Source organism: Pithys albifrons, chromosome 6 (assembly GCF_047495875.1).
Source record: "Pithys albifrons albifrons isolate INPA30051 chromosome 6, PitAlb_v1, whole genome shotgun sequence".
Classification (NCBI taxonomy): domain Eukaryota; kingdom Metazoa; phylum Chordata; class Aves; order Passeriformes; family Thamnophilidae; genus Pithys; species Pithys albifrons.
In genome coordinates, this window is record NC_092463.1 from 16,633,588 (window position 1) to 16,655,450 (window position 21,863).

The 21,863-nt window shown below is 38.0% G+C and overlaps 1 protein-coding gene across 1 annotated transcript; it reads right to left on the reverse strand.

Annotated features, from left to right (window-relative positions):
* Nucleotides 1–264: 264 nt before the first annotated feature.
* Nucleotides 265–17,364, reverse strand: GOLGA5 (golgin A5). Its single transcript, XM_071557640.1, has 13 exons — nt 17,253–17,364; nt 15,558–16,173; nt 12,969–13,190; nt 11,727–11,946; nt 11,045–11,168; nt 10,006–10,209; nt 8,947–9,117; nt 8,292–8,420; nt 6,134–6,232; nt 4,998–5,223; nt 3,725–3,830; nt 2,340–2,403; nt 265–773 (listed from the first exon to the last, which is right to left on the reverse strand). The coding sequence occupies exons 2-13, from the start codon at nt 16,120–16,122 to the stop codon at nt 693–695; spliced, it is 2,211 nt and encodes a 736-aa protein (XP_071413741.1). The 5' UTR covers nt 16,123–16,173; nt 17,253–17,364; the 3' UTR covers nt 265–692.
* Between the last annotated feature and the right edge of the window lie 4,499 nt (nt 17,365–21,863).

The following is a 21,863-nucleotide window of genomic DNA, read 5'->3' on the forward strand; positions in this document are numbered from 1 at the left end:
TTTAAGCCTTTCTTAAAACCATCACTCTTTTCCTCTAAATAAAGCTAAAATACCGGCCTTTGAACAGGCAGCCCCACTACTCGGTTGGTAGGAAAGACATATCTATTGCACTAGAAGTACAAAGCTAAGAAGAATGCATAATGTTTTATTCTTAAACTTACTTACAAAAATTTATTGCACCAATCCATTGTCCTTTTTCCAGTTTAACATATTAAGGAAAAGCCTATTATTTACAGAGTTAAAAACAGAAGTGCAAAAGCAGACTGAAAGAAACCAGAAAGAAGTTTATTTGAATTGCTACGTACAGTTTATTACCTGACCATAGCCCACATCCAGTATGACCTGATATAATTTGTACCAGATATATCTGTAATTTCAGAAATCCTTGCATTTCTCTGTAGGAGAAAACTTATCTTTCACTCTAACCACCAGAAAATCTACATAAAATATAAAGGCTTACCATAGCTTAACTTTATAGCTTTATTTCTCCAGGAAAGTGATGCTTTTTTAGGTAAATTGAAAAAGCTACACAGTATTATATATGTGTTTGAAAAGTAGTGATAAATCAGGCATGATGGTTTTCATCCTTCCTAAACACCATGAGAAAGCATTTGCTGATATTTCAGGACTGATTATTCTAAAGGCATTGCCAGTCCAAATCACATTAGCACAGCATATGGTCCTGTCTCAGTCTACCTGCCACTGGGACTGTCATGATGCATTTCTGGGGTGTAGGTAAGCAGGACAATCATAACCCAGAGATGAAGCAATGCCTGGGAAAAGAAAAGAAATAAACTTAGCACTGACAATCATTGTTCACAGCAGCAGTAAATACGAGAACTCTCAGTGAGACCTAATAAAACCTGTTTCATATAAATATTTTTATTAAATATTTTTCCCATAATTTGCATTTGAACAATGAAATGCTGAGTCAGATTCTGAAGAAGCCATTTGGAGAAAGCTACAAACTTTGCACAAGCAGCAAAAATAAAGTAGCCTGTTTTCCTACAGATTTGTGTCCTCTGGTTTCTTCTTTCCTCCATGCCCCAGTGACTCCAGCTGTTCTCTCCAATACCCAGTCCCCAGCCAGCACATTATGTCATCTGCCTCGAGTCATTGGTAAGCCACTACTCCTGTGCCAACTGGCTGACACCAGACTGTATAAAACAGCTGAGTTCTGCTTTCCTTCTCCTCACCATAGATATTAATTTGCAGCATTTTTATGAACTCCACAAGAATGTTAATTCTCATTTGAATTTCGTTGAAACTATCCAATTTGAATTCAAGAAGCTGCTTGGAATGCAACAAGGAATACACAAGTCACATTTATTTAAAAAAAAATCAAGTTGCTGTAGTCATAGTCAAGGTTTGAGCTGAAAAAGGGTAACTGCCACTGACTGCCCAATAAACAGTCATCATCAAGTTTCCCTTCAGATTGCAGCTTAAGCAGTAGAAGTTTTCACTGTTTTGGTACAAAGCATGTTATTCCTATATTGGTAACTTTGAGTGATTAAATAAGAATCAGGATAGGTTAGGAATTAAACAGCCTGTTCCTTCCACTACTTAAAAGGGTAAAAGACGCAATTGCAGAGTGAAATTGTAGTTTCCTTTATTCACATGTGTCTGTCTTCTTTATATCCTGAAACAGTGACAACTGTTCTCAGAAACTCTGGTCAGCAACTCATTATGTCTTCTCAAGCAACATGAGCATTTTCCATGTCCAAGACGCAAATGCTCAACCAGTAGCATATTTCCAAGCAGGGCAGACTGCACTTTCTACAAGTTCCTGCAGCTGACAGACACCTGCCCTCCAGTGGAAAGGAGAGGCATGTCACTTCTATCAGTTGCCAGCCTGGCAATTTCACCTGGTGTAGGTGACCAACTTTCTACTATTTGTCTAAGTCTATACCAAGAAAAATGTTTCTTGCTCCTTTTTCAGCTACTACAGAAGTGTTATCATTAGCCACTGAAAAAAGTAGTGTCAAATATTAAAAAAGCTCTAACACATGTCATTTTCCTAAATGCAGTGTATGCAGCTGTGGTGGGTTGACCTTGGCCTTGACCTCTGTATTTTACTAGTACAAATCTACTTTTACAGCCCTTTAAATGATAGTTATGTAAGTGTCCTTAAGACTGCTATATGAAGAATTCCTGGGAAAAAAACAAAAATTGCAAAGCAACATTACTCCAAAATGCTGTTATATAAGTATTATTTGGTCCATTTTACAAAAAAAACATTGCATTGTTAATTCTATAGCTTTTTGAACACCAGTGTTGCCATTTAAGACATATTACACGACCTGGCTATAGAAGCCTTGTACTAAAGAAAGCTGACTCACCATGTAAATGATTACAAAGACTCGTGCTATGGGGTACCGCCTTAAGAAGATTCCCAGCCGAATGCTACACAGGTACAGGAGGAAACAAACCACACAAATTAACACTGAGCAATAAATTCCTGTTCCTCTCATCCTAGTCATCACAAACTCACAAACATCAGCTGGTGATACACACACAGCTTTGCTTCTGTTTTGAACTTTACTTCATGTACTCAAAACATTAAGTGAAGTGAGAAAATTCATACCATAAAATATATTCTTCTATTTTTATCTCTTACATGCTAGGCTCAGAGTTTTTGAAAAAGAATTAAGACTCAGAAGTTGTACAGGTATTTTAAAACGCACAAACATGCTCTGTATTTGTCAAATTTCATTACCTGAAGAGCAGTCATGATTCTTCCAAAAAGATTTAAGCAACTAAAACTTTGGATTCCTTTGAAAAACCCAACACATCACCACTATTCTTATAATTCATTAGAGAAAAAGCACCTGGGTTTTGCAAGGTTACTGCAACTGTGCTTCAAAGTAACTGTACAAGATATGTTCACTGCTCATTGCTCAGCAATGTCACTTAAAGACAAATCCATGCACAGAAGAGAGTATGATACTGTCAAAAGAAGTTCAGTATTGAAACATTACATATAATAGGTCCAAATAAGGAAAATCCTGATATCCTTCACAATCAAATTCAAGTATCATGGAAGCACAGAGGACTTGCTATTGAGGTACCTTGTTTCCAAAGGATTAAGAAGTATTGCCTAATTTTGTTTTCTGTTGGTATTTGGTTCAAGTTTAGTAAGCAGACCTACACTGCAAATACTGTCAATTAACCTAACTGTGCAGAAAAGGGATCAAAGCAAGTCTTTCAATGGATCCAGAATGATTTTAATTTATTAATTCCTCACACAGACTATCTTTCAAGGTAAACAGCTACACTGGGTCAGAACCCAGAAACTTCTCAGGATGCCTGAACAGGACTAAAAGAGTACAGATGATTATCCCCCACTAATACACTCTTATGGTGTTTATCACAGACACAATTGAAACCTGACACAATTGAAACCTCTGAAAGAAAAAAAATACAAGATGGTAATGAAAATGGTTAAGATTTTTTGGTACATAGTTTAGTGATCCTCTTGTATCAAAATCTACCAGAAAATCATTGACTATTAAAGTATTGACTATAATTTGCAAAAGCCAAAGAATATTAATATCATAGAAAAGCTCAAGTGAAGTAGGTCAACATCTAGTAATTTATACCATATTTTGGCTGCATTATCTTTAGCTTTTACCTTCATAAAAGCAATACAAAACAAAGTGTGTCACTTGCAAACTGCAAAAGGGTTGCAGTAACTACAAGGAATATTCCCCCAGGACGCTCTCACCTAAACTGATCTATGCTACTGGCAGCTTTGCGGACCCTGCCGTACATCCCGGCCACGCTGCCATCCGTGTCACTGAACAGCACAGGAACACTGCGCATACGGGCACCTGTTCGAAGGGAAAAAAGCACAAAGCATTAGCTGAGCTGCTGCTTAAGTAAAACAAATCAAAGTGTATAACAAAGATATATAAAAACAACATAAAATAGTGATTAATCTGATTGTACTGGTGTCTTGCTGGGGCAGAGGGCTACATTTTGAGAACAGAATTCTTGATAAAATCAAATCAAATGATTCTTCAACTTAGCATATTTTTAGAATTTATTTTAGTTCATTAAATTGGTATCTTGATATTCAATTCTATCTTGTCACAATAACTATTATTAGGTGTGTAAAATGATGGGTTTGATACTGTCAGTTTCTCAAATGTTTTTACTTCTCATACAGTAAAACTTTGATTAGCATTTCTGACACTAACTTGTATATTCAAAAATTTTTACATTTACTTACGTTTTTTATTACATATCAATTTTATTTAACAAAAAAAATTCTCCACTATCATTACCTTTGTGAAATTAAACTTAAGCTTTCTGAAGTTATTTACAAAAAAGTCAAAAGGAAATATATTTCAAATCTGCTTTTATAAGCAAACAAACCTGGACTGTCATTTTATATCTCTTGGTAACTGTGTCTTGCTTTTAAAGTTACTTAACATATATACAAAATGAAAAACTTCAAAAAGTAACATCTTGGCACCAAGGATCAGCTGCTGAGGTTCCCCCAGAGGTACAGGACAGACAAACCAGCCTCAACAGAACCACTGTATTTTAAGCTGTTTTTTGAGAAAAAAACAGAAAGCAAGGAGGAAATTCATTTCTACCAGACCTCTGATCAACTCTCAAAAGGAAGCATCTCATTCTCGCTCCTTTCCCAAACCCTTTTTACAAGAGAATACTTAGATCCTGCTTCAGATCAGCTTAAGCCCCAAGAGACAGGCTTATCTGCAGCTGTGACAGGATTGTTCCAATGGTGCCATAGCACTGGGAATTAAAGATTAAATTGGCTTTATTAAAATTACTTAAAGTCATTTAGATACAAAAAGGAGCTTTCTGTTAACTATATTGATGATACTGGCTGCTGCAGACATGCATAAGGGGCCTATTTTCAGTATTCATTTTCCTTACAAACTCAGACTTTCAGGGAAAGGCATTGGCAAATATAAAAAGCATGAACTGCAGAAAAGACAGGAGTTTAAGTATTCTATTTCTTTATTTACCTTCAGCACCATCAATTCCTGCCATATTAATGGAAGGTCCATTAGCACTAGTGCCTTGGATAGCCTTCAGCTGTTGCTCAAGCCGTTCCAGTTGATACACAAGTGAGTTTTTCTCTGTGCTCAGGCTCTCTAACATGGTTTGCTTCTGAATTAGTGTTTCTGTCAGCTGATGAAGCCGATTTTCTAATTCTGTCTGACTACTACTGCTTAGCGTCTTGTTTGTGAGCTAAAAAACAAAGCAAAGGGAAAAAAAATCAGACTAAGTTCAAAGTCTGACCAACTGACATATTTCAAAACTATAATGATCTAAGCCTTCAAGAACCAAGTTACTCCACTGCAGAATTTTTTCAGGATAATCCTAGCTATCAAAGCTATCACCAATGAGCACAACAAAGAGGAAAGTTAGTTTCAAGAGCTGCTAAAACAAGATTTTACATGACACAAGAAACTCTATGTAAAAATGTATTCCTCTGTTTTCCACCTCTAATCATATGAAGCCTAAGTTTGATCACAAAAATCAATGCTATGCCTCAGAGATGAGTTTTAATGGCAGGCATGGCAATAGCAAGCTAATCCTCTCTGGCTACCCTATGTGCAAATTCACAAGTGAATAGATAAAAAGTTTTCAGGCAAGGAAGGAAAAACTCCATAAAAATGCGGAGAATCTGATGCCATTTTACAGGAAAACTTGAATGAAATGGTGAAAAAACTTGACACATTGCAGAAGAATTGAGCAGCACTGAGGCAGAAAACATGACTGTACTGGCAAATAGAAACTGCAAGGACAGTAAATGCATCGTGCATTTGACATGGGTCATGTAATTCAATTTGCAGAAAATATTTCAAGCAAATGGGAATCACCAGATCCGCTGTATGTGCAACAGCTCATCAATTCAGTACAGTCTTGAACCTCAGTCACTCTATGGAATCATACACCACAAAGATGCAGCTTCAATGATGAAAAACAGAATCATCAAGAATGAAAGGAATCCAAAATACAAATTAGATGTATGGAACATGATAGGTGCAGGTAGTCCTGAAGCCAAGGCCTGAAGAAAAATCTGCCAATGTGCTTAAGTCATCTGTATCACAACAAGACAATTTTCAAAGGTTATAAAACTATTTTCTATACATACCTGATTTCTGAGCTTCTGAATTTCTTCCTCTCTGTCTTTTATTCTGCTTTGCAAAGTATTCTTTGTTCGGTACAATTCTTCTTCAGTATAACGGAGTTCCTATAAAATTTATGACAAATACAAATAGAAGATTTTATATGTTTAAGTATTTTGAGAGAGATCTCTTACCTAGAGTTCCACAACAGAACAAAAAGCCAAGTATGAAGACGCAACCTACAAGACCAATTAAATTCTTCTGTGGAGACGGACCTAATATTAATATTAATCCAGCATACCTTACTAAGAGTCACACAGTTTCACTGGGACCATAATTCATCTTTCTTATACTTGCACCATTTATTATACTGCTATCTTGAAACTATGTCCATAACAGAACAGTTAGGAAATACTTTGTGGGGAATCTGTACTCCTAAAATAAACTCATTAATTCAAAATACCATTTTTTAAAAGTGTTTAAATACCCTTGGCATATCTACCTATAATTCTGTATGACACACATCTTCATCTAGTTTAGAGTAAATTAACATAGCACATCACAGAATCCCAGAAATCCAAGTTGTAAGGGACCCACAAGGCTCATCGAGTCCAAATCCCAGCCCTGCACAGGACCATTTCCAAAGGTCACACCATGTGCCCAAGAGTATTGTCCAAATGCTTCTGAACTCTGTCAGGCTTGGTGCTGTGAACACTGCCCTGGGGAGCCTGTTCCAGTGCCAAACCACCCTCTGGGTGAAGAACCTTTTTCTAACATGCAACCTAAACCTCCCCTGACACAACATGAGGACATTTCGTGAAATGGGAAAAACATATTAGCAAGAAACAAATTACTAAGGAAAAATTTAACAGTAAGTTTTGTTAGTCCCCTGATTTAGTAGCTATTTTAGCTCCCACTTAAAGACCTGCCATGCTGATCTTTTAAATTAAAACAGTCTTCAAATCACTATCATTTCAGCTACAGAAAACAGATAAGCCTATTCTCCCTTTGAACCATCAGATGTACAAAAATAACACCTCTACTTAATTTCTAACTTCAGTTTCAGAAACATCATGGCAATAGTTAAAGGCACTCCCAGCCAGAACTGACAGTAATTGCATTAAGTATCAACACAAACAATTACATTAAAAGCACATCTAAATGTGTGTCATCAAAAGGAATACTTCAGTTTCTGCAACAACTGATAAGTTGGTTTTTTTTAATTCATCTCACTCTTTCTCTATGTAGTCTTGACTTACATTATATTCCTCCCAAGGGCAGGAGTAACAAAATACAATCTACCATCTGCTTTGACATAATAAACATCAGCTGCCCATCAAAAGCAGACCTCGACTTCTGCCTTTTAATTAATTCAAGCTGCAAGCATCTCATTAAAATGTAATTTCTGGAAGGACACATAATCCTATAAGATAAACTGTTCCTGGCAGATACAGTGTACTGCTTTCCTCATTATTACCTCTCTTTACATGAGCTTTATCTTACAGAGAAAGTTTTTAACAGGGTGCAAAGTATTTGTCCAGTTTCTACTGAACAATAAATTGTTCACATGAAAGATGAGATTGCCTTTTTCTGCCCTCTTTTTAGCATAAAAATTGCTTAAATCAAAGCAGAGTTTGCTTAAAAATTCATTAATATAATTTCAACAGTAAATTGTCTAATAGAGAAGTTTGGAAGTAACAGCGTTTAGATTCAGAACTAACACAGGGGTTAAAAAATACCTATAAATTTGTACTACAATGACATTGTTTTATGAGCCAAAACTTATGTATTAATTGAGCACGGGAAGTTCCACACTAACAACTTTAAGTATTTAGAGTTTCTTGATATAAATAATGTTGCAAAGGTTACTCTGTCTCTGTTGTTTGCTTCCTCTTGAATAAAATGTAAAATCCACATCAATTCTGTGCGCTCTCTAGAGTCCTATTTATTCTTTAACACATCAGTGAGATCTCTGTTCATCAAGAATATCCAGAAGACGCTGACAATTGCTTAGTTCTTTCTTTGGCCTAGTGACATTCACCAAGCTTTTGGGAATTTCTTTGGAATACTAGACAAAAAATTACCCAAATATTTATAAGTTATTATCTTATTAAGATAACTGCTTTGTTGATGACACCACATGGGGCCTGAAATAAGATCAATAAGCTTTCAAGAATTCCTTGCCTGTTTTTGCCGTTCTAGTTCAGCTTCTGCCTCCTGTTTGGCCATTTTGTGTGCTGATATCTGCTCTTGTAGGTCTTGAAGCTGCTCTCTCACTGACTCAGCTTCACTTACCTGCTGTGTCTCCATATCCTGAAACAAACAGAAATGTAACCATTTCACTAACATTCAAACATTTCTGCAATCTGTCAGAAGTAACAGCAAAACAAAACTAATATATGCAATATTACTTCGAAGGAAAAGGAACACTGAGGGTCAATTGGATAAATGACATTTGTCATTTTATACAGAATTTTACTAAAATAGTGATAAAATAAATGCACTTTGAGAACATGAAAAGCCTCCACTTCTTCCTTTCTACTGTCTACAGGCTAAAACTGTGCCAAGTAGGCTTGCGTGCCACTGCTGGGTTGAGCCCATTATGCCAGCAGATGACTCGGATTACAGTGCTGCAAGGATTAATAGACCTTGCAGAAAAGGATATAGGTGATCTCTACAAAAGTTGCCATGCTTATTTGGAAAGAACTGCTTCTCTCAAAAGTAGCGATAGAAGACAGAAGTAAGGTAATAAATAGGAGACACAACAGACCCACAGCACACAAGAAAACAGTCCTTTGTCACGGCTGACTACAAATACCTGTGCACATAAGTTAGTTACCTGCAGCTCTGTTCTCATCTGCTGTATTTGCCCCAGTAGTTTTTGTATTTCTTCTCTCTGAGTGTCTCGCTCATGTCTCAGTTCTTCCAGTTCCATTGTGCTTGCTGTATTGCTGTCCAGGCCTTCAATACCAGAGCCTTCTTTTAGGCTGTTTATCAACTTTTCTTTAGACTGAAATAATAAATCAATATATTATTTATAGCAATATTTAAGAAGTGCTTAACTAGAACATGCCAAAATGACTTTGCTCTAACATTCAAATGGGAAACACACAGTGAAGAACTACTTTATCTGTTCTTTTAGCCAAGTTAACAATTACACATTGCTCATTTGAAAATGCTTCCCTGCTGATAATTTTTCTGGTTCCTGTACACAATGAGTATGGATTTACTGAAAACCTGTGTTCTCTAAAGAAGAGTACAGCTTTTCCCTTTAGAAGTGCCTGGAATGTTAAACTTGTCATGGATAACCATTTTGGCTCTCCAGCTACCATAACAGAGAAGACACACACCAACAGACACCAAAGACAGAACTGACCACCTTTCAGTCCATCATTTCTCCCAACAAGAAAGACAACTAAGAACCAAACATAGCAATAACGCTGCCTGGAAAGGGGATAAACAATTTTATTCTGAGTAACCTCAAGACTGACTTGCGACTCAGGCTTTTTGTATTTATCAAGGTGATTTAAACCTGGCCTTGGACATAAGGCTAAATTAATTATTCTAAGCAGAGATCTCTATCTTCAACATCTTGCTAAGACTCATAAACAAGACTCAAACCGACCATGTTCGGACTTGGTATCTTTGACAATTTAAGTAGATTTTTCTTCAGTTCAGGACCTGAACTACCATTCCAATTATGTAACTCCATCCGTACATTTAAATTTACAAAATACAAACTGGTAACTGTTCTACATAGGTATCATTATAGATATGCCCCAAAACACATTAAAAAATCACATAATAAACCCCTCAAAATCAGAACATTTGAAGCCTAACACCTTAAAAAAAGTTAAAGCATACAAATCTAACTGTATTTCTTCACAAAAACGCTTACTTGGAGAATGCGAGTAGCTTTCTGTTTATAGTCTGTCAGTTCCTGTTTTGCAGATTCTAGGTGGCTTTTAGTTACTTTGACTTGCTGTTGAAGCTCATCAGCTCGCCTCTTTTCATCTAAATACTTTCTTTCTGCTACAGTTATCCCTTCTGCCAAGTTCTGACGTTCTGCTTCCATTTTACTTAGACGAGCAGCAAACTCATTCTATTAGCAATAAAGAAACAATACTTTGTGTTTAAACAGTCTCAACTTTAACCTAGAAAGGAAAAAAGAAAGTTTAAAAGCAACTACACATGGCACACCACCTCATATTTATCACTTTAAACTTAAAGATGCATCAGTGCTATGTGGAAACAAATTCTGCTTGCTTAAGCAAGTGGTAGATAATATTAGTAAAAATACGCATTTATTTCCCTCACTAGAAATAGTGAGGGAATAACAATCTTCCTATTATTCACACTTGCTTAGCAAACAAAAAGCAAGCTTTTGCCTCAAAAAATATTATCAAATGTGTTCTGACACATTTTTAAGTACTTTGAAAAAAAACCAAAACGAACACTGACAAATATTTTCAAATATGCTAAATATTTTCAAAGATGACACATATCAAAGGCCAAGTTAAGTGGAAAACAGTCTCTGGCAATGATGTACTCACATCTTTACCACAGAAGTGACTGTCCAGCTTATATGCTTAAGATTACACAGTAAAACTGTGTAACAATAATTTGTGTAATGACATAGCATTGAAAGATAAACTGCCTATGGTTTTACTTTTAAAACATCAATTAACATTAAGAGTACGAAAAAAACCCAGTAAAAATTGTCAGCATTAATCCTCAAAAACTTTTACATGTGAAGCTTTCAAAATAACATAAGGTAAATTAGCATCAAGGATACTCAGTGCAGCAAACAGCACATCCTTTCAAGCAATGAGTACCCTGAACAGGAACTGAAGTCAAAGGGAGGAGAGAGCACTTGGAATCTCAGATCTGATCTCAAAAGCAGAGTTTTAAAGTCTTCCTTACTCTTCATGTCTAACCTGCATTTGTTTGTAACTTTCTTGTTCTCGCTTGAGCGCAGAGTCTGCATCACGCAGCCTTTCTTGGAGAGTTTGAAGGGCTTGATTTTGTAAACTGCTTCCTTCACTGTGGTCTTGTATGATCCTGAAAGAGCAACACACGTTAATTCAAAAAGAAGAAAGCTAGTGGGATTTTTCAGGTAGAAATACAACCTCCTGGTTTCTAAACCAGCTTTGAAAATTTACCCAATCAATTACTGCATATGGCTGCCTACAGGTATGAGTCTGTGAGCTAAAGAATGCACACACCTCCTCCCTGACCTATATTCTGGAGCATCCAATTGCTGATTCATATCCCAGCATGGAGGTAAGTCAGAGAAGTCTGTGTTTGTGGATAATCAAGTATATTTTTCAAGAAAAAGAACTATTTATAGAGACCTCTGCTTCTGACCTCTGACACAAACAAATACTTTATTTAAAATGGGTTTCAATAATCAGGTGCCAACCACCCTGAATTTATACTCATTTGTCCTGTTCCTGCTGCCAACTATGATAGAGCAGGCTCAGAGCAAACTTTAATCCTCGTATTTCAAGCCTTGTTACAATTCCTTTCCTATTAGCTTATTAATTTTTATTCTTAAAGAGACTAAATTATCTACCTTGTATATTCAAACTTATTACTATTTGCAGAATTAGGAAGTACCGTGATTTTTCACTCTGCAGTGCTTCCAAGGCTTCTGTCCGGGCACTTAAGAGCTGATCGGCTTCTTGCAGCCGTACTTTCAGCACAGCCAGCTGTGAATCTTTGGCACCAACAGCTTCTGTCAGATCATCAACTCGAGCCTGAAGTTCTCTAACCATCCTGTCACTCTTTGAATGGTCAACATTCCACTTCTCGACTTTCTCACGGGATTTGTTCAGTTCTACAAGATAAGAAGTTTCTTTGAAGTTTATGCAAGTGGGTAACACAAAGTCTTGCAAACAGTGAGGATGCACATATCTCACTTCTTAAAAAGAAAACTACGTACAACCAAGTTGAAGTAAAACTCAAAATTTATGAGCTACTAGGAAGTAACAAATTCCAGACTCACTGTCAGAGCACAACTAATAGCATTTTAGAGGTGCTCCCAAAATAGACATTTCTGTCTAGGTTTCACTGCAGAAGACTGATTGCACCTGCCACACCCCTTGAAATGGTCTACTGTCAAACACTGCTGTGTGAGCAGAAATCTCTGCATAAAGCATCTGGTTTAACTCCATGAGACAATAACCTCAAACTAAGTAACTGCAAAAACCCCAACAGTGTTGAAATAATGCTTAAACACTTACAAAGGCTTCTGTTTATAACCAAATGTCACACATTGAACTTCAATGGACATTTAAACTATCTGGCTCATACAGTGACTGTGGGAAAAAAAATGTGGTCCCTGAGTTTTTTGCCTAACAGCAGGAGTTTGTTGTATGATTTATCGTTTGTTTAATTTGTAGTCACATTTTTTATATTTTTATTTTGAAAAAGCCAGTGAAGTCATATTAAAAACACTAAATTTTATCTTTTTACTGTCAGTTTCTAGGCACCAGATATAGCCCATAACAGCCAGAAAGTAGCCAGATTTTGAAGCATTTAAAGGAATTTACTAATTTAAAAATATATTTTGCAATAACTGCTAAAATGCAGGAAAAGTATTTTAACTGTGGTATTTGCTACCCCTGCTTTAATAAGCTTTGTGACTAATTTGAACATATCATTTAAATCAACATTTGTTTTATCTTTCTAGTTGAACAAGTCTTTTAGTTTCTCCCATCTCATCATTCTGAAACAAAGAATCATTTTACTTAGTAAGTCATACATGTAAATGAGAGAGATTTTATTATAAATACAAAACACTAACATAAAAACCCCACTGTTTTCTAGTGCATTTTACTAATGTTACAATTGAAGTACCTTCTTGTGTTTCTTTGGACCTCTGTATTAATGAAGCCATTTCTTGATTTAAAGACTGCACTTCATTTCGCAGCAGCTGGTTCTCCAGGCGAAGATTGGAGAGCTCATGTGATTTGGAATCATCATTAGAGGAAAGGCTTGGGTTAGTTACTGCACTTAGTGATGAATCCTTCATGCCATTCCCCTGTGCTCCCAGGCCAGAGTCTGAACTGTCAGGAGTTTCTGTACAGAGAGATGCAAGTTAGAACTAATACATGTATTTGTAAATGGCCTTTATATAAGCAGTAGTTAAAAGCCCTGCATCAATGGTTAAATAATAATAACAATCAAAGTAGTTTATATTGAAATGGAATATGGAGCTGCTTCTCACAAGGGACTTGCACAAAATAAGACTATTATCCGTGGGCCATGCAGAGTTTTTGTTAATCTTGCAAGACAAGACATGGAAGTTATAAAACAACTTATTATATAAAAGGTAAATTTAGGATTTCAAAACATTAACACTCCTTTTATGACTGCTACTCAGAAGTGTCCTCAGAAGGTGAAGAGTATCAGAAAATATTAAATAGTCATAGCAACTAACTAGGGGAATTTTTAGTACAAGGTCATTCTGGTTTTCCATTCAGATTCTGCAAATGTAAATTCTATTTTAGAAAAGAACAATAAGGGAACTCCTGGCAGTATTCTGAGTAACAGCCCCTTGCAGGAAAGGCAGAACCAACAGCCCTTTCCCATCATGCACAAACACACGGAGCGTCCTTGATTAATGCTGTGAAAGTTAAACATCCACTGTAAGAGCCTTGATTCCAGCATGCAGATAGTTGGAAGCTTTGCATCAGTGTTAAGATAAAATGACACAGCACACAATGAACAAACAGAAGGCAATGCAAAAATATTACTTCTGAATTTAGTATGTCCCAGGTGAGTAACTGCTCAAAATCCATGAGGACAGACTGGAACTAATTCCAAGCAAGACTGCAGTTTAATTGCCAAAACATTATTTACTTCACCTTGTGATTACCAACCAAGCTGCTCCACCTCCCTTGTTACCACTGCAACAGTCCCTGTCACCCCAAGCCCAGGGAAATGGGACACACTATGAATTCTGAACAACACCACACCCACAAGTATGTAGGATTTCTTCCACATTTTCCGAAATCCCCTTCCTACTTAAACAGTTCTAAGAAGTGTCACTATCTTCCCTTTGATTTATTTACACTGTTTCCAAATTGAGACAACTTATCATCACTTCTTTGTCTGAAAAACTCAACAGATTAATGAAGCTAATGAAGAAAGAAATTAGCCACTTATACCACAGACTGGATTATAACCATGGCAGTATACAAAGTATAATGTTAACCGGTTTAGTCTATAGCTTATGTATCATAAGCTACTTAAGAGATTTTATAATCAATATTTAAATGACACAGATATATCTGTACAATCAACTCTGAAATTAGCATGCTCAAACCCTGTGTTGTAACTGTGTCCTTGCTTATTTAGCAGCTCCACAATGCAAACTCTGCTCAAAAAATCCTCAGAGCAAAATTCAACAGGCCACTCTTGAGCAAAATAAATGTATTTCTTAAGCACCAATCAGCAAGGCCATTTAGCCAGGTCTAACACATTTGAATTATTTATTATTAGCAGCAAACCTTACTGAAAAGTTACAGTTCCTGAAATACAAAATTATTCACAATGTTGAAAATGATCCCTTTTAATGTCTAAAACTTTTCAGCATACTTAATGCAGTAAGTAAAAAACTGGCATTTACAATTGTTTACATGCTCAAAGTACTGAACAAATAATAAAGTATTTTAACCACATTATTAATAAAACACATAACCATTTCCTTCAATTTTTTAGAAGAAATAAGAGCAAAGTAGCACAGCAACAGAACAACTGAGTATAGACTGGGCAATCTGAGAGAGAATGCAAGTTCCTGACACTTGCCAGCCACATTCTCCTTTATGTTGTTGTCTTGAGAACAGCCCTGTCTTTTGATCATGTGGCCTGAAGGCTCTTTCAGACCTCTGGATTTAGACTCTGCTAATGAACTGGCAGATCCAAAGGCTTTATCTGTCTAGCTCTCTCATGCCTGTAGCTCTACAACAGTCTACACACATCCAACTTCCCAATGCAGGACCAGTGAGTGTGTCAGCTCACCCTCACACCACCTCACGTGCTGCGCTGGGCAGCCAGTGCCATCTACCTGCTGGGCAAAGCCACTCACACTCCCACATGGCATCAACAGGTAAGGGCCCCTGTGTGACCAAACAAACGCAACAGCACCTCTGGGAACGTGTGGGGGCTGTGCCAGGTCAGGTCACAGCACAGGGTCAAGGTGAGCAGCAGCAACGAGTTAGATCCAAAACACAGATGTAGTTACTAATTATGCAGTTTGTGAAATTAGCATGGAATGTAACATTATCCCAGTGCAAAAAAATGTGAAGGGCTCTGCTGTACCCCACACTTTTGACATACTACTACCATTAAATGTTTCATGAAGTGACATTAAGTCCATTACCTAGCCTTACCCTAGACATATTTGAGTTTTAAATATCTCTAGGTTCAAGACTATTTAACTACCATTGCCTTGGGTCCTGATGGAATTATCTTCAGTAGTTTTTGCACTCTGTGTACTGGTAGACACAGAACTAATGCTTGAAGTCCGAGAGTGATTTTGAAGAACAGGTGCCTTGCTCTTCTCTTTTTTAGAGTCCATCCTTCCATTAGGCTCTTTCTCTGAACTGTTGAGAAAATCAAACAGCAACTCATCGTCAGGTTCTGGCTTTTTTCTTCTCACAAAATGTGAGGCAGCTCTAGGTGTGGAAACACTTTCTACTGGAGAGGCAAGCTCTGAGGACATCCTACGTGCTGGTTTAACATTTGCTGTTCCTGCTAGAATTGTGGCCTTTTGATGTTTAATGTTGTCAGCTGCTGAAGAGATATAGGCTGCTTTGGATGATGTCTGGTATTTCAGTTCCCCGGTATGTTGGTGCACTTCAGAATATTCATTGGCAGAATCCAAATTCTTGTGATCAAAAACTGCACTGCTTGATGTGTCTTTTTTGCTCAGAGCTGACGCAGCCCCTTGATCAACTCTGTTGAGCAGATCCTCTGCCTTTCCAGCGAGATCAACAAGCCAGGACATGACGAGTGTCTCTTGTTAAACTCTGTACGGTTAAAACTTCAGGATCATATGCTGCAAAAGACAAAACCAATTACAAGTCAGACTAGTGTTGAAAAGACAAGGTGGATGGGTTACCAAACAACTGTTGTGTTCATCTATTAGTGCTCTAGTTATTGTAACGCTTTTCTCTTGCTCATTTGGTATTTTGTTGCTTTGGTAACTGATGAAAATAAACCAAATCAGCTTCTGAGGAAAATCAGACAAAACCAAGGCTTTTAAATCAAAGCTTTTAAATCCAGGCTATTAAAATCAGACCACTGCATCTCCTTCTGGCAGCAGCACCTGCTGTTACTACAGCAACAGAACACCACCACACCTTAGATGTTTGGCCTGCAGACTCCTGACCTGTGATACAGGGACCCCTCAAGAAGATGGATTTTATCCTTTCTCCATAAAATCAGATGTTCTTTACTAATTTTTACTCAGACTTGTACTAACTGTATTTTATATTAATTTTTGATTTTAGCTTGTACCCATGTTTTTCAGTTATCTTAACCATGTATAGATTTAAATAAGGAGGAATTTAACCCTGTTTAGATCAGAGGCTTAGCAGTAAGAAATAAATCAGGAGACCTGTCTAGATTAGAGGCCCGAAGCTGTAACATTGTTAAGTTAAAAAGGAAATACAGAGCTAAGAGAGATAAGAGATAAGAGCAGCCCATTAAAGCTGTTAAGAGTCACCCAAAATATACTGCCTAACTTTGGGGAGGGGGTTTCAGCTGTAACTAAGTATATAAACATGGAAACACAAAAGACTCGATAAACATGTCTTTGGTGGGGTTACTCCACATCTTCTCAGCGCTGAATAAAACGAAGGGTTTTGTTCTATTCTATTGGATTTGACTGTTTCTTAATTCACCTGGCTCAGACAGAGGGACTCCTCCCCAACAACCTCCGCAGCCCCTCCCGCCACACCGTCATGGGCCTGCCACACAACACCGACTGCGTGTGCCCCCACCCCACTTCCCGGGAAGGGTCGCTGCCTTCCGGAGGGGGCGACCACCAGGCAGGCCGCTCTCCCCCTCCTTCACCAGCGCCTCTCTTCAGCTCTCCCCACCCCCGGTGGACGCTTCAGCACGTCCCACCCTCACCTCCTCCCAGCGCGGGGAGCCGTGCGGGGCTGCCGAGCAGCAGCAGTCACGGTGAGGCCTCAGACCGTGTTCGGCAGGTCGGACCCATCTTTTTCCGGCAGACGTGGCCGCCTTTCCGGGAGGGCGGTGTGCGCATGCGCGGAGAGCATTGTGGGCGTGACTATCCACGGTGATTCCTCAAGCCCCGCCCCTCCCACCGGGGCGGGGCCATCTGGCCCCGCCTCCCGCTCTGGCGGGAGGGCCGGGGCTTGACGTGCGCGCCTTCCCGCCTGTCCCCACGTGGCTGTAAATTATGGGATCCCACATTGATAAGGCATTGGCTAAGAGTGGAAGAAGCCACATCCCTTAATCCCTGTGTAGATTTTGCGTTCTATTCTGTTGGCTTATAGTGTCATTCTGTAAAATGAATCATGCTTTATGTGTAGCCTGGAAAACAGCCTTATTCCCTCTGAGTGCTCTGATAAAATGTGGAGTTCCACTGGCATTTTACCCCTATTTAGTGTCTCTCAGTATAGTGCGCAAACTTTGCAATTGCCTGGTTTTTGGGAAGACATAAAGATTACAGCAACACTTCAAAAAGTTCGTACCATTTGTATTTTGGCAATTACTCATAGTTTCAAAAAATAATGTTTCCATTTACAAGATTAGGAAAAAAATAAAGCAGAAAGTTTAACGGTTTAGACCCTGGATAATACAGAGAAATCTAGAGAAGTGTAATGTCTTTCCTTGGTGATTCTTTGAGATCTGTATTTTTATTCCAATAATTGATGTTCTCAGGTGGCAAACATTGCAGTGTGGTGAGGAAGGCACAGGAAGGAAAGAGAATGTGCTGCTTGTCTCACTGACCTATTTATAACACCCCTTATGTCTGCTGTATCAACAGCTGCTTCCAAGAAACTTGTGGCTGCTTGGCTGAGTGGTGAGAATATTTAATTCTGTCACAAGGGACATACAGCTTCATTAACTACCACTGACACCTTCACAGGTGCTTTTCCAGTTTACAGGTGCCCTCCCCAGAGGCCAGGCCCTGCTCTGATATACTACATGTGCTGCTGCAGAGTTTGACAGGTTCTGGCTGCACTTCTCTGTCTGCAGCACTAAAAGGGAGAGAGTCATATCTAGCTGTAGAGGAAAAATTAGACTCTCTGTACAAAGCCTTTAGGTCCCTATTCATATTCAAAGTAGAAGTAATTTTTAGCTATCATTTAAACACATTAATTTTTCCTACTATAGATGTCATTGTAAGGAGATTTAAATAACAAAACTGGCAAATATCTGCCAGAATAATTATATCACAGCAAGATTAAATAACTTCCTTGAAATTCATTGCAAGAAAACAATTAGAGCTTTAGATTAGAATTTTTTTAATTAAAAAAGAGGCAGGTTTTGCAGTTGACAAAATTATTTTTTTTAAAATCACCATTTCCAACTTTGAGGTGATTCACTGGTTTTTTTGTTGTTCATAAAGGGATGTTAGGCAGCAGAGGCAAAACAGATACATAGTCACATTACTCATACTTACAAAGTTAATTAATTAATTTCTTCTCTAAATATAATAAAATAGGGTTTTGGCTGTTAGTTTCTATAATAAAACGTGCTGGAAAATACAAAAATTGCAAAATAGGGCAACAAAAAATAAAGATTGGTCATGTCATAATAATTCAACCTTCTTTTTCATATGTGTCATGATATATTATTACACCACTGCATATCTGGACTAAGGTCTTTGCTTCATGGAGTATATTGAAAATATGCCCAATATCAAGGATTGGAAAACAAACTGATGGTCACTGGATGAGTAGCCACTCAAACTTTTATTTCATTCCCAGCATTCAGCATGTGGCCTCATGCCACTCACCACATAAATGCATCACTGAATAAAATGGTATGAACTTGCTCCATAAATTTTTACAGCTGTTGTCTATGTCTTTGCTTGACTCTGCATGGACAGAGAAATCGGTTCCTGCAGGAAAACCTAAGGTGAAACAGCTCTGTGCTATTTGCTCATGATCCCACATGTACTCCATGATAAATGAGGGTACAGTCTCTTCCTTCAGCCACCTTGCATGACCTCACCACACTCCAAGCAAGCCGACCTTCACGCTGCCACGTTAGCCATGAGATGCAGCTCACACCCCCACTGCCTCTGAGGAAAGGGCTGTTCCAGGGGGGTAACTGAGGGACAGCGAGCAGGAACTGAAGAGGAAATCCTCTTTCATGCCTGAGCAGAGTAAAGCAGGTTTGGTCTAGTCAAAATGTACAAACTTTGGGGATGAATCATGTTCACTGCTAATGAACTTTATGAGAATTTTAATCATCAGCCTTCAACATACTTCCAGGGTCTGAAGGTACGTAACTTGTCCAGATGTGACTGGCCTCCCACAAACGTGGCAAAAAGTCACTGCTGTGATTTGAACTTAATAATTCCTCTTGGTTAGATTAGTGCAGCTGTGCCAGTCAAAGCACAAATCCCTCTTTAAAACTGACCAACTGCAGGTGATGAGGGAAGATGAATAACAGGGCACAAGACACTTCTCAGCTACTTTCTCCCTAGAATTTTGACTCAGTGACTTCCAAAATCAGAGGTGGAATCAGCATTTAAAAGGCCTTCAAAGCCTTTTCTTTTTATTTCTTTAATAATTAATAGAATATTTCAAAGCATACAGGTGCAAGAGCATCTTAGCTAGAGATTTTGTAAACAGAGGCACAATTCTGTTTCCTTTTGCTGGAATACACACCCCTCTTTTGTTTTCCACAGTATCACAGAATGATTTATAAAACGAAAATTATCAGAAAGCAAACCTTCCATAAACATCTAGCATAGAAAATGTTAGAATAAACTGACAGGAGTCTGAGGGGGAATTTTAAAAAAGCTACATTTTAACATGAAATGATGGAAATTTTAAACTCTACCTAGTGGCTGTAATTGTGGGTACATAAGTACACAAGGTACAATGGACCCAGGCTAAAATACATAACCAGCTCAGAGGTGGGATATTTAAGGTTAGACCACTGTTCATTTACACCCTGGAAAGGTTGCTCTGTCTCCACTGTTGCTTCCTCGCTTTTGTGTCAAAATGAAAGACACAAAGTTTGGCTGTGCTTGTATTCCTTCTCCTGAGCACACTCAGCTGCTTAACTGTATTAGCCACACACACACACACACACACACACACACACACACACACACACACACACACACATACATTCTTTCAGTCTTTCTGTTGTGACTGGTTTTCTTTTCTTTTGTTACTCCTTTTTCTTTCTTTTCCTGCAATAAATCACAATGAAACATTTTCTGCAGTGTACTCGCTACCTTATTTCCTTTCTCCATACACAAATGACAGAATTAGCATATTATTCTTACAGCAAGAAACAAAGCCAGCTCTCCTAGATGCTGCCAGAATTACCAAAGTTACAAGATCAAAAGGGTCTAGTGACATTTAAAAAAATAGCAACCTGGAGAATACAAAGTCTGGAGAGTAAAATGCCATTTGAGGATTTGGGGGTTTATTTGCATTCAGCTATATACCTTTCTTCATGAATTTTCATGACCTCAAGGTACTCAGAATAATTCTCTGAAAGGGTAGACGTTTACTTCAAACAAGAGGATGCAACTGGATGAAAAGAATAATGTGAGTGCTGTGTGAAAAGTCTTCACTGGGCCAGTTTGGCAACTTCCTGGCTTAAATGTGAATTATATGGATTAATTCTGGAGCTGTAAATGTATATATTGCCTGGGATAGCCTGAATCTAATATGAAGTGAAGTGGATTTTATCCAATAGAGAGAGAAAAGAGCATTCTTCCTGAGAGTGGCAAAGGGTAATTCAGCTACTTGGAATCTGAGTGTAGGTATCCACAGTGATACTGCAAACATAAAATATATTTAGACATTATTTGTGTACAGGGAAAAAATCATTATCAATGGGCTGCATTATCAAAGGGCTGCATGCAGTGAGGTTTAGGAAATATGTCAGTCAGATATGAGGGTTCCCACAACTGTCTGGGACGAACTAAACAAATAGAAGTCAATTTCACAGAATATAATTCTGGCTCCATATACTTCATAATTGCCTTTTTTTCCTCCCCAGTTTTCAGAGGATATTCTACAGGTAAGAAAATGCTGATAAACTAGATTTGCCTACTGCTGTCCAGTACCTTATTTCACAATTTTAAAAATACATTCTCCATTGCATAGTCACAGAGTTATTTGGAAGCCACTGTCCATAAGGACATGTTTGTTGTCTTTTAACCTTTAGACTTCTTCCTCTTTTCCCTCCTCCTTGCTTGTTTTCTCTGGTACACGTTGTCATTCCTTTGAACTTCCTGATCATACGGACATCTGAGTCTTTCACCTCACACCTACTTTATTCTACACCAAACCTTTGGTTTTTTCTATACAACTCACTTGACTACACTTGACAACTACTTGACTACCAAGGCAGAAAGGTGTTGTCTGCAGAAGAGACACACAAAGAAACCAAAGTAATTTTATGTTTTGTGTAGGATGAAAATTGAAACCTAACCTGAGTGCATCTAGCTTTTCTGATGAGCCTTTTCTCAGCTCTCCATGCAAGTGTATGTTCAAGGTCTGGGTTTGCAACCAATGC